We start from the raw sequence: 12,834 nt of genomic DNA, 5'->3' as shown, positions 1-12,834 counted from the left end.
TCCTTGAAAAAAAAAAAAGGGCAGAGCTTTGAACACCCAGTCACGGCTCACTTAACTTTTCCTGACCCTCTTCCAAGCCTGATCCCAGTTTCTGGAAAGTAAGTACCTCTGAAACCTGCAGCATTTATTTTTAGGTGTGTGTGTGTGTGTGTGTGTAAATATTCAACACTCTTGTAAGTCCCAAATATTTTGTATGAAATTAGGCGCTGTGGAAAGCCTGTTAGGTTTGCCATATTTTAAACATATCTATGGATGAAAACTGAGATAATGATAAAGATTTCTTTTTCTTTGCCATCTAATAAGAATCCTTGTCCATTCACCATATTTGACACTTTTCTTCTTCTTCTGATTCTTCTAATTCGTATATATGTGTGTGTGTGTGTGTGTATGTCTTGAGTCTGAGGAAATTGTTTTGTGCTGACACAAGTTTCTACCTGCTCCTTTAGGCTGCCAGGCCCAGATTTCCCCTCAGGAGGCTCTTCTCTTCCTGGGAGAGAAGAAAGATGGTTTCCCCTGTTCTGAAGAGACTTCAAGCGGCTACAAAGAAAGTGGGTCATTCACTGTCTGGCAATGAACCAAACATTAAAGTGTAGGGACAGATTTTGAAAAGCAAGGGTGGGCCGGGGTAGAAGTGAAGGGCTTGGTGGGTTGCAGAGGTGAGGCCTACTGTAACTAGGCCTGAAGGGAAAGGTTTATGGAGCTAATCTCCTTGGAAAATTTTACTCAGAATTTCTCTGTAGAGAATCACAGGAGGAGAAATGCAATTGTGGCCAACATCTATAAAAGATATGGTAAAACTATACAAATATTCTGTTTTGTTTTAAATGTTCGACTTACAACAGTTCATTTAGTGACCTTCAAAGTTGCAATGACACTGAAAAAAGTGACATGAACATTTTTCACAGTTACAACCTTTGTAGCATTCCCATGATCACATGATCAAAATTCAGATGATTAGCAACTGGTTCATACTTACGACCATTTGTGACCTTTTAACAAAGTCAATGGGGAAGCCAGATTCACTTAACAACTGGCTTACTAACCTATCAGCTGCAGTGATTCACTAAACAACTGTGGCAAGAAAGATTGCAAAATGGGGCAAAACTCACTTAACAAATGTCTCACTTAACAACAGAAATTTTCGGCTAAATTATGGTCATAATTTGAAGACTACCTGTGTAGTCCTTTCTGTTTTTTTTTTTCCTTTGGTGGCTACTTGGCTTCATTTTAAAGCCAATAGTATCTTCCAATCACTTAAAACTACTAAAACCAAACCTTAAGTTTTTTTCAGTGCAGTTTTAAAGCTATTCATTGAGGAAGAAGGACAAATCATGTTTACATTTAAGGTGCAAGTTTTAAATATGCAGACAGTTTCAGGGTGGGAAGGGTGACATTCTATACATATAAGGGATTCTTGTAATTACATTTTCTTCCCTGGTTAGATATGAAAAATTATGTTGTAGAGTACCTACATTTAAATAGAGATGCAGCTTAAAAGCCCCTTGATTTCATTTCACTTACTCTAAACTTGAAGGAATCAACTTTGAACATAGTTCCCATTATTGGGATAAGTAGCTCTTTAAGCTCAATAAAACTTACTGAATATATTGATTTATTTAATATATATATATATATATATATCGAATCTAGCAAAACTCAAGAGTGGCTTATATTTTCTTCTTACAATAAAATGTTAAAACACAAATATGGTATAATAAGATAACAAATTGTGATATAAAATAAAAGCAATAAACTTTAATAAGAAGGAAACTAAGGCCACTGAAACAAAAGTATTATCATAGAATATCTTTTAGAGCTTTCTTTAAAAGCAAGGTTTCAACAAATCTCCTAAAACCTAATATGGTGGAAACCAGTCTGATTTTGGGGGTAAGTTATTACAACAATGATAAAAAAAAGGTTTTGTTCTGTCCCTGTAGATGGCAGCATCTAAGAGAAGGACCTGGAATGAGTCTATTCTGATTGATCTTATATGAAAGGCAGAAGATATTTTTAAAGCCATATAAAGCTTTAAAAAAAACAACCAGCTCCTCAAATTGCACTTGGAGGCCAGCTAATAATGACAGTAGTCCTTGACTTCTGTTGCTAAGCACGGTTGTTTAAGTGAGCCACTCCTGAATTTATATTTTTTTTAGTTGCTAAGCAAATCATTGCAGTTGTTAAACGAATCACATAGTCGTTAAGTGAATCTGGCTTCAGCCATTGCTTGTCAGAAGCTGACCAGGGAAATTGCAAATGGTGATCATGTTATCCTGGAATGCTGCTACCATTATAAATACGTGTTGGTTGTCAAGTGCCCAAATGTGGATCATATGACCTTGGGGATGCTCTAATGGTTGTAAATTTGATTACTGGTTGTAAACTACATTTTCAATCCTGTTGTTATATCTATCTATCAATCTATCAATCTATCAATCTATCTATCTATCTATCTATCTATCATCTATCTCTCTATCTCTCTATCTATCTATCTATCTATCTATCTATCCATCCATCCATCCATCCATCCATCCATCCATCCATATACATACATACATACATACATACATACATACACACACACACACACACACATACATACATATTTGTTTTCTTAAGCTTTTGTGGGTATTTATACATATGGTATTCAGCTTTGTTCGGGTATTTTCCCACGTCATTATAGTTGTGCTTTTAAAGTTGTAGCGACGTTTCGGCAGAATCTCATCTGCCATCATCAGGCTTGTGTATTGGGTTCATCTGTGTGTCAGGCTTTCACAGCTGTTTCTGTTTTAAATTTGGTGCTAGCCTACTGCTGTGCCAGAATGTTTTTGTCTTCATCCTGATTGGTTGGGAGTCTTGGTCTGTGTTTATTGGTCTTGGAGTTTGCTGTGTTCTGCTTGATTGGTGTTTCTAATATCTTCTGTCTGTTTTATAGCATATTTTTTTTGTCTTGATTGGCTGGCAACGTTGTGTTTCCTGTATTGGGGGCTTTTTGTGTGGCTTGGCTTCAGGTGAATGGCCAGCTATCATTTATTAGGAAGCTAGGTTTCATCTGGGTGGCTGGTTGGGGTGTGTTTGAGCTGGAGATATGGGGGGGTCTGTGCCCAGGTGTTTGCCTGGCTTGTGGTGTGGAGATTTTTTGTTTGTGAGTGCAAGTTTCCAGATAATTGACAGTCTGGTGGAGTCATCTCTTCTATTCATGCTTTTAGGACTTTTTTCAATCTCTATGGCTTCTCTGATAATTCTTTTTTTAAAAAAATAAATTTTATTAGTTTTTACAAAACAATACACAAACAAACAAAGCATAAAATATAATAACATAAAGGATCTTTTCTGAAAAAAACAATATAACATCTTATTTAGAAACAGAATACTTCCAAATTATCACATTTCCATACAAACACAATTTAATATATATATTTACATTATTTGTTCAACTTCATATCTTATCCCAGCTTCTCTTTATTTCTCCCTTTCATTCTATTATTCAAATTATATTTCTTGCTAATAAAATTTTTATTGCTTTTCAAGGACAATACACAAACAAACAAAACATAAAAACATAAAACATCCTTTCTGAAAGTTGCTTGATCCCGGGTTAAAACTCTTTGTACAGACACAAATTCAAAAATCATATTCATTTTATATACCATTGCATATCTTATTACCATTTTCAATTTTCTATATAGCTTCTTCCCTCTTTTAACTTTCTTAGTTTTATTTTATTTATCTCATCTCAGTTCAAATCATAATATTTATTATTCTTTGTCTGTTCTATTTCCAACTATCCATTCATCTTTTCTCTTTGAACAAAACTTCTCCAGTACACTGATTGGAGTATGACGCCTTTAACTCTTTTCCCTAACTTAATAATACTTAATATAACACATAATTTGTATTGGGATTCTGTTTAGTACATTCTAAAATTACACAATGTATTTTATAAGAAAAAACAACAACAAAGGAATAAATTTATAGGTATATAATGTAGCTAGGACTACTATCAATGCCATTAAAAAATTAATCACACATTTTAATACTCATTTATATCTTAAGCATTTTATTGTAAATACACATATAGAAACACAATCTTATGTACCTTACAGAATCCCTTTTTCAATTAAATTTACCCATTATCTCTAAATGAATTTTGTTTCTTTAAATCTTGCTTCCCACCATTGAGGCTTCTCATCCCTTCCTTTCTCTCCTGCTTATTCTTCTCCTTACCCTTTTTACCCCTTTGTCTCTCCACCTCCCTTTTCTTCTTCTGCTTTCCCCCTTTCTGTTGTTTTCTAACCTTGTATCCACCTTTCAACTCATTTTTCTCTTTTTTGGTTGTTTTTTCAAGTCTTAAAGTCCCCTTTTTCTTTTCCTCTTTCTCCTCCTCCCCAAATAGAATCACTTGTTCATCAAAGATGGCTTCTTCTTTATCCCAATCGTCCTTCTGCACAGTCAATTTTTCATAAGTACGTACCGCCATTTCTAGAAATTGAAAAAGAGTGCCCAAGGTATCTTTCCCTTCTTGTTCTTCTTTTTTATATTTTTGATATTCAATTTTTAAGTCATCCACAAACGATGCCATTGTAAAGAGAAATTTTTTTTCCAAAACAACCACCCAAGTGCTTTTAATCAAGAATAATTCCCAAGGGTTCCAAAGTTACCAAACAATCCAAATAAGCTATTTCTTTTAGCACTTTTTTCTTTCTTCCATTTCTCTTTCTGGGGTTGCTGTTAAATCACGAAGTTCCAATTAAGATATATCTTTTTGATGTCTTATTAATGTTCAATAGCTCTTTAAAATTCTAGGCAGTCTCCTTGTTTTCAAATTCTACTCCGTTTTTTTTCCTCTCCCTTCCCACTTACAGCAAAAAAGGTTTTTCTTTAAATATTCAGAAATCCATATCCCTTTTGCATTAGCATTTAGCCTTTAGCATTTAGCATACCTCCAATGCGGGTTTTCCGATTTCTCATAGAGTTCTATCGCTGTCACGTTTGGAAGGAGAGTGAAAAGAAAAACAGTTTTACCTTTAGCTTCCATTCGCCGCTTAGCACAGTCTGGAAACGATGTATCTTTAGTAAGTTTTAAGTTCCAGGGTACTTTCACTTTTACTTTGTCCCGGTCAGCAAAGATCACTTTCATTTCTTCACAGCTCCTCCTGCACTTTCTTTTTCCGGCTGAGCTCTTCTATGTGGCGGCCATTGCTGACCGCCGCTCAGCTGCCTTTGGAAAAGGGGGTTTAGCCAGCTAGGGAAGAGAGGTGCGATATCTCTCGAACCTGCCAAAGCCCCCCTGTCTTCGCCACCTTCTACAGAGGTGGCTTAGCCCCGAAGCCGGATGGTTCGGGGCACTCAGGCAGTGAACACAGGCAGAAACCGCGTACAGTCGCGGATTCCTGCCTGCTCCGAAGCGCTGCAGACTGGAAAATCAGGCTTCTCTGATAATTCTGTAGCTGGGGTTTTCTATAGTGGCTAGGTTTTTGGTGCCATTGAAGTCGATGCTATGGCTTTCATGTGTTGGACTAGTGAGGAAGTGTGTTCCAGCTTTTTTACTGCACTTTTGTGTTCATCCAGGTGGGTACTTATTCTTCTATTGGTCTGTCCGATGTATGTGGCAGGGCATGATGTGCAGGGGACTTCATATATGCCTTGGTTTTCCAGGTCAATTTTATATTTGGGGTTTCTTAGGATGGCTGCTATGTTTCTGTCTGTTTTGAAGGCAGTCTTGATGTGATGCCTGTGTAGTAGCTTACTGATTTTGTCGGTAGTACCTCTTCTGTAGGGCAGGACAGCTGTTCCATAGGTCTGTTCATCTTCTAGGTCTCTATCATGTCTCAGTGTGTTTATGGGGATCAGGCCTGTGATTTTGCTTTTGTGGAAGCCGTTGGTTGTCAGTACTTTAGTCAGGGTGTATAGTTCAAATTTAAATTTAAAATAGAAATGGCTGTGAAAGCCTGACACACAGATGAACCCAATACACAAGCCTGATGATGGCAGATGAGATTCTGGCGACACGTTGCTACAACTTTAAAAGTACAACTATAATGACGTGGGAAAATACCCGAACAAAGCTGAATACCATACATACATACTCTTACATACATACATAACAGTGGTGGGATTCAAATTTTTTTACTACCGGTTCTGTGGGTGTGGCTTGGTGGACGTGGCTGGGGAAGGATACTGTAAAATCTCCAGTCAGAGGTGGTATTTGCCGATTCTCTGGACTACTCAAAATTTCCGCTACCAGTTCTCCAGAACTGGTCAGAACCTGCTGAACACCACCTCTGATACATACACACACACTTAAGAATGGGCTTTCTCTGTCACCTATCCCCGCACCTATCTTGTTCTCTGATACTTCCTTAATAATGTGATTCTAGCACCATATTTTGTTATTTTTTTTACCAGCAAAGATATTTATATTCTCATAATCCTGTTAATATATTGCTTTGTTTGGATCTCAAATTTCCATGTTGCAATAGAATTTTTTAATCAATCTGTATCTACCCTCCATATTTTTACTGTTTAACTTTATATTTTATTGACCATTTCATCACCACCATAAAAATGGTTTTGAAGAGTGGCAATTAAGATGGTTTTATTTAATTAACAACACACTATATGTATGTATATGTTGTATACATTAATTTTCTTCTTTTTCAGATTTCTTTCAAGAGACCGTTTCTTATTTATCTTCTTTTGTTGATCCTGGCTTGTTTGATCACAATCATCCTCTTGAATTGTGTTGTCACATTTATTACGAAGGAAAGTTTTTTGGAATTGCCTGATATAAATTGCCAGAGGAATCCTCCATTCCTAGTAATATTGGTATCATCAGAACTTGGCGAGAGAAAGGCCCGGATGATAATTCGTAAAACATGGGGAAAGAAAAGAGTATTATCTGACAAACTAATTGTAACTTTTTTTCTCTTGGGAAATCATTTCTGGCCATATAAACCATTTAATGTGACTATGGAAAGCTTACATTATAAAGATATAATCCAAAAGAATTTTATCGATTCATACAATAATTTAACATTAAAGACTTTAATGGGCTTTGAATGGATTCATAAATTCTGTCCACAAGCTACGTTTGTAATGAAAACTGATTCTGATATGTTTGTGAATGTCTATTATCTGATAGAACTTCTTCAGAAACAAAAGAGGACTACCCAGTTATATACAGGTTCTATAAAAATTAATGAAAAGCCAATAAGGAATCCGGACATAAAATGGTATATAAGTGAAGAGGAATATCCAGAATATTTTTACCCTCCCTTTTGTTCCGGGACTGGTTATGTTCTCTCCTCTGATGTTGCTAGTCAAGTTTATATAATTTCAAAACACATCACTATTCTTAAGTTGGAAGATGTTTTTATAGGTATGTGTGTTGCAAAACTTAAAATCCAACCTCAAAAACTTCATTCAGAACCTGTCTTTTTTCCAGAAAAAGTTATTTTTTCTCCTTGCCACTACATGAAAATTGTTACAAGCCATTTTAGTACTCCTAGTCAGATTCTTATTTATTGGAATGCTTTAGAAAGATATATGGATGAAAAATGTTCAAATGATCAAAAACCTTTACAATTAGTGTATGGGACTAATGACTGACAAACTTGATTAGAAGCATACTATAACTCACTTTACATTATGGTTCTGTTAGGGTCTGTTTAGATATCAGTCCCATTGAGTTGATTTGGATTGCAAACCTGCTTAAATGTCTATAGTTTTGTAACATTTCTGCATATTACATAGGTTCACTTACTATAAAGATTATAAACTGTGTTCTATATTTATTTAAATAGCACAATTGCTCTTTACACAGAAAAGTTTTCTCTTTTAAGCATTTTGAAATTTTCCAGTAGAAAGGTAACTTAAAGGTTTTTTTCACTGAAGCTTTTGAAGAAAAATGTCAGGTATTGTTAATTCAAGGGGATCAGCAAATGTAGACATTATCAACATTTTAGCAGAAAACAAACAGATGCTGAAGTTGTATAAGGCGATACAGAAAATGAAAATTAGTATTTTGCATGGAATCACCAAGTATTTCAGAATTTTGGCTTAACAATGGCCAAGAAATTGTGCTCAAAAATTATAACCAAGATTTCATAAAAGCACTGTTGTCACATATTTGTCAAGTTCTGCTTTTTGTGTTATTATAATATACTTCTGTAGAACTTACCAATAAATAAACCAATAAATATGTGCTTTATAATAAAAATGTGTAGCTTTTTCATATGATGTGGCTATATTTATTTTTGAAACTATCTTCCTTCAAAATTAACATAGCTAACCTTTTATCTGTTTGTCAAATCAGAGGGTTTGGATAGCAGATGTTCACTACATTGAGATCTCTTGTTCTTTCAAGAAAAAAAAACAATGTTGAAAAATAAACCTTCCACTGACTATGAGTACAGTTTCCTCATATCCTTTGGAAGCAAACAGTTCTATACAGGTATTAACACTTAAATCATAAGACCTCAATAAGGAGTGTGTCAGCACACTTTTCTCTCTCTCACCCAACTCACTTTGTACTGAGACTGAGATCTAGCAATTAACTCAGTACCCAGGAACATTTTTCTGAGTTTCTTCTATTAGCTGTCCCACCCTGCATTGATGTCATGATTAGGATATTTTAGAAAGATGTGGATCCCAAATTTTCCAGAAATCCCTACCAACACTGTTTAACTCAGAATATCTCTGCTAAAATCAGCTGCAAGGTGTCAAGAAATATCTCTCACAGATTTTACTTCAAGATACCTAAGTTGATTTTAACAGAATTATCTCTATTAAACTTTGTGTAAAAGATTTCCATCTTCACTAAGTTTTTCTCCAAGATACCTTAAAATTATTATACTTTACTCAACTTGATATGATTAACCATAAGATTCAAGTAGTACTCCTTTAAGTTTGGCAAGCTGTTAACCTATTCCTCCCTAATCCTGTGGATGTTAGGTATAGTACATGTTTGCCAACACCATCCTATTACATGAAGAAAAAACAGACAAGACTTGCTATTTACAGTACTATAATGTTGACAGATGATTTGTAAAACAAACAAAATAAGATCTTGTTTTGTGTTCTAATCTGGCTTAGAATTGGTTAGGTGGGTTAAACATGAAAAATTTGACAAGCTATTACCACTTAAGGAAAGGAAAAGGGAAAGTGTTTCTCTTGTATTTAAGCTTGTCATATCATCCATTGTAGAATTCTTTAATATTTTATCAATCTCACAGAGAGTTGACCAGGTAAAAGAAGGATGTTGAGGAAAACTGAAAGCACCAAGGTACCCTGACCAGCTGATGCACAGGATCTTATTTTCTTCAATATTCTATTGGCTCATCTCTCCCCTTGATTATTTTACACTACTTTTCTGTGAATGGGAAGGCCATGTCATCTTTTCCCAATGTCCTCATTTGCATTAGCACCTTACATCAACTTCTTCAGCATTTTACATCAACCCCACAGCAAAATTTGAAAGAGAATGTGACAAATTGAATGTACTGTAGGTCCTTACATGTCTGGGACAAAACAAAGGTTTGTCTTTTTGATATGGCTTCATGGTTCAGTAGAGCTTTATAACATAGCAACAGCAGACATTGTCTAGCAAAAAAAAAAAAACCTTTAAGAACTGTAAAGTCTGGGACTTGCGGTTTGGATTTCTTCAGCGACAGACCAAAATCCACGATCGTGCATGGTTTTGATCTGTGCTCATCGCTGGAGTACCCTGATTTTTTTGATTCGGGGCTAAAGCCACCCCATAGAGGTGGTGAAGAGGGGGGAGATTGCTAGCCTTGTGGCGGGGAGCCACATTTCTCCTCCTTGGCTGATCTAAACTCCCTTTCCTGAAGGCGGTTGCAGTGGTGGTCAGAAATAGCCACCTCAAAGAAGAACCCGACTGGATAAGATTGTGCAGGAGGAAGACAAAGAGGAAAACAGGACAGACTGGGCTAAACAACAGAGAATATCTAAGCAAGGTACCCTGAATCTAAAAGTACTTAGAGGGATACTTCTGAAAGAAGATTGCTAAGCGGCAAAGGAGAGAGAAAAGGAGGTTAAAAAAAATCTTCTCCTTTTGACACTCAGATTTCAGCTTAAAGTTGCCTATTAGTGTCAAAATAGATTAACAAATTTCTTTCCATGCCATTTGTAATTGTCAATATAAAGGTTAAAAAAAGGGTTTTTAACCTTTATATTGACAATTACAAATGGCATGGAAAGAAATTTATGTTAATCTATTTTGACACTAATAGGCAACTTTAAGCTGAAATCTGAGTGTCAAAAGGAGAATAAAGATTTTGGGGGGTCATTTTAAAGCCCTGAAAAGAAGAGCGGAGGCAAAAGGGTGGAACTTGGAATAATGAAAAAATGGAGTGCCACCTGGAAAAATAAAGAGGATTAACAGTGAAACTTTGAAAAGACTCCCGAGGATACATTGCAACTGAAATCTTATTAAAAGATACAGTAACCCACGGAAAGGAAAAGGAAAGGAAAGAAACAAGGAACAGTCTGGGATCATCTGGTGATTAAAAAAAAAGTTTTTGGCATTGTTTTTTTTTCCTTTTTCCTGTTTTTACTTAAAGTCAATCGGGTGGTTGTTCAAAAGTGTTTAAAAATGGCATCACTCCTGGAGGAATTGAAGATGAATCTTAAAAAAACAGAAAAAAAGATGCAGAAAGGGGAGGAAGATCCTTTGGCTTAGTATTTGAATTTTTTGAAATGGAGATCCTGAACTATGAAAAGCAAAAGGAAAAGCTTCAAGAGCAAGAAGAAGGGTGGGACAAAGAAGAAGCCATTTTCAATGACCAAATAATGCAAAGTGTGGTAAAAAGGGGAAAAGGGGGAAAGGAGTTAAAAGTTTGAGATCAAAGAGGAGAGCCAAAAAGAAAAATAGTCCAAAAAAGAAGTATTAACAGCAAGGAGAAGCAGAAAAGAAAACTACAGAAGGGAAAATTAGAGAGAGAAGGGTATAAAAAAGGGATGAGAAAAAAGAGGGGGGAGATAGAAAGGGAAAGAATTTATGAAGGACAAAAGCAGGAAATAAAGAAAAAGGGGAAACATACAAAGGTATTTGCTCAGCTAGAAAACACAGAGACAATGGCTAAATTAAGTTAAAAGTGAGGATTCTGCAAAGGTACAAAAGATAGTGTTGTGACAGTAGAACACTCTAATGAGTTAGAAATGAAATAAGTAAATAATCTATGAGATAAAACTGTATTGTTATGTAATGGTATGTTTATTTATAATTAATGCAATAATAAAGAAGGGAGGGAAACATTGTAATTGTTTCTAAAGATTGAAACAATATTGAAAAGAAATGTGAAAGATTTATAAAGAAATTTATACCAGTTACTAGAATAAATTTGAATAATTATTTTTCTTATTAATAGTAAATAATTTATAAGATAAAACAGTATGACTATCCAATGGTATGCTTATTAACAATTAATGTAATAATGAAAAAGGGAGGGAAACATTTCAATTGTTCTCAAAGATTGATAAATATTGAAAAGAAATGTGAAAGATCTACAAGGCTCATACCAGTACTAGAATGAATTTGAATAACTATTTTGTTTACTAATGTTTATATATAAACATTAACACGCCTCCAGCCAATCAGAACACGGCCAATCCCCCAACCAATCATAACACAGACAAACCCCCTACCAATGAGAACACACACACACCCAATCAGAACACAGCCAAGCCCCCACCCAATCAAGTCACACCCCCACTAGCAGTTAAAAGGAAGAAGCAGCTGCAAGCTCACATCACTCTGAGAAGCACAGAGCTGAAGACAGAAGCCTGAAGATGATGAATGAGACTTCATCGAAACGTTGCCTAGATACTTCAAATCTTACACGGGAGAAAACCCGAACAACCAAAGATACACACACACACACACACACACACACACACACACACACACACATATATATATGTTTTTAGAATTTTTCTTTTTACATTTTCAAGGGGAAGTACCAAGCAGAGTCTGAATGATGAGATTTACATGATATAAAATAGATATTAGAAATTTGAATGTTTTAGAATGCACAAATTTAATGTTTAATGAGATTTCATATGATAATAACAATAAGACTTAAAGGTGTTGCACTCCGATTGGCAATCATAGGGGGAATTTTACTTTTTAAGAATGTTGGAAGAGAACATATGAAATTGTAAACAAGACAGACGAAAGTATAAGTATAATGAATAAAAAGATATAGAAATTTAGGTAAAAGAAATACAATTGAATAAGAAGAAAATGAGATAACCATAAAAGAAAATTAATAGAAGTAAAGGTAGAAATAGTGAGAAGTTGGAAAAAGAGTAATAAGATATGAAGTTGAATACATAAGATGAATATGCATATGAAATTGGGTCTGTATGGGAATGTGATAACCCGGAACTATGCTGTACTCAAATAAGATGTTTTATTTGTTTTGTTAAAACTCAATAAAACTTTATTTAAAAAAAAAAAGAACCGTAAAGTCTGAATTAATCTGCTATGCATTACCTCCACAACTACTATCCCCAAATTTCAACACAGTCATATGATGATGATGCTTCATGTAAGAAATAAGAGAGATAAAAAGCAATGACATCCCTCCACAAGTTTCTTTCGCTCTCTCTTTTATGTAGCTACAAATGAGGACTTCGGACAACCCACAATGTATGATATATGCAAAGAATACTTTGCCAAAATGTATGCCAAAACCAAATTAATTTTTCAAAAAAATCTTCCCCCCATGCAAAAAAAACTCCACAAGAAGTAGATATTCACTTAAGTTGTGTGATGTTGTCCAAATATTAAACAGTTGTTTTCCTTCTAATTCT

General features: G+C 35.0%; 1 protein-coding gene across 1 annotated transcript; it reads left to right on the top strand.

Annotated features, from left to right (window-relative positions):
- The first annotated feature begins 450 nt into the window (after positions 1 to 450).
- Positions 451 to 8,193, top strand: LOC113450143 (beta-1,3-galactosyltransferase 5). Its single transcript, XM_026721292.2, has 2 exons — positions 451 to 548; positions 6,661 to 8,193. The coding sequence occupies exons 1-2, from the start codon at positions 504 to 506 to the stop codon at positions 7,606 to 7,608; spliced, it is 993 nt and encodes a 330-aa protein (XP_026577077.1). The 5' UTR covers positions 451 to 503; the 3' UTR covers positions 7,609 to 8,193.
- The last annotated feature ends 4,641 nt before the right edge of the window (positions 8,194 to 12,834 follow it).

The sequence above is a fragment of the Pseudonaja textilis genome, chromosome 7, assembly GCF_049901715.1.
Source record: "Pseudonaja textilis isolate UNSWEBS1 chromosome 7, rPseTex1.2, whole genome shotgun sequence".
Classification (NCBI taxonomy): domain Eukaryota; kingdom Metazoa; phylum Chordata; class Lepidosauria; order Squamata; family Elapidae; genus Pseudonaja; species Pseudonaja textilis.
The sequence above is the reverse complement of the archived record's forward strand: the minus strand, read 5'-3'. Positions and strand labels throughout refer to the sequence as shown.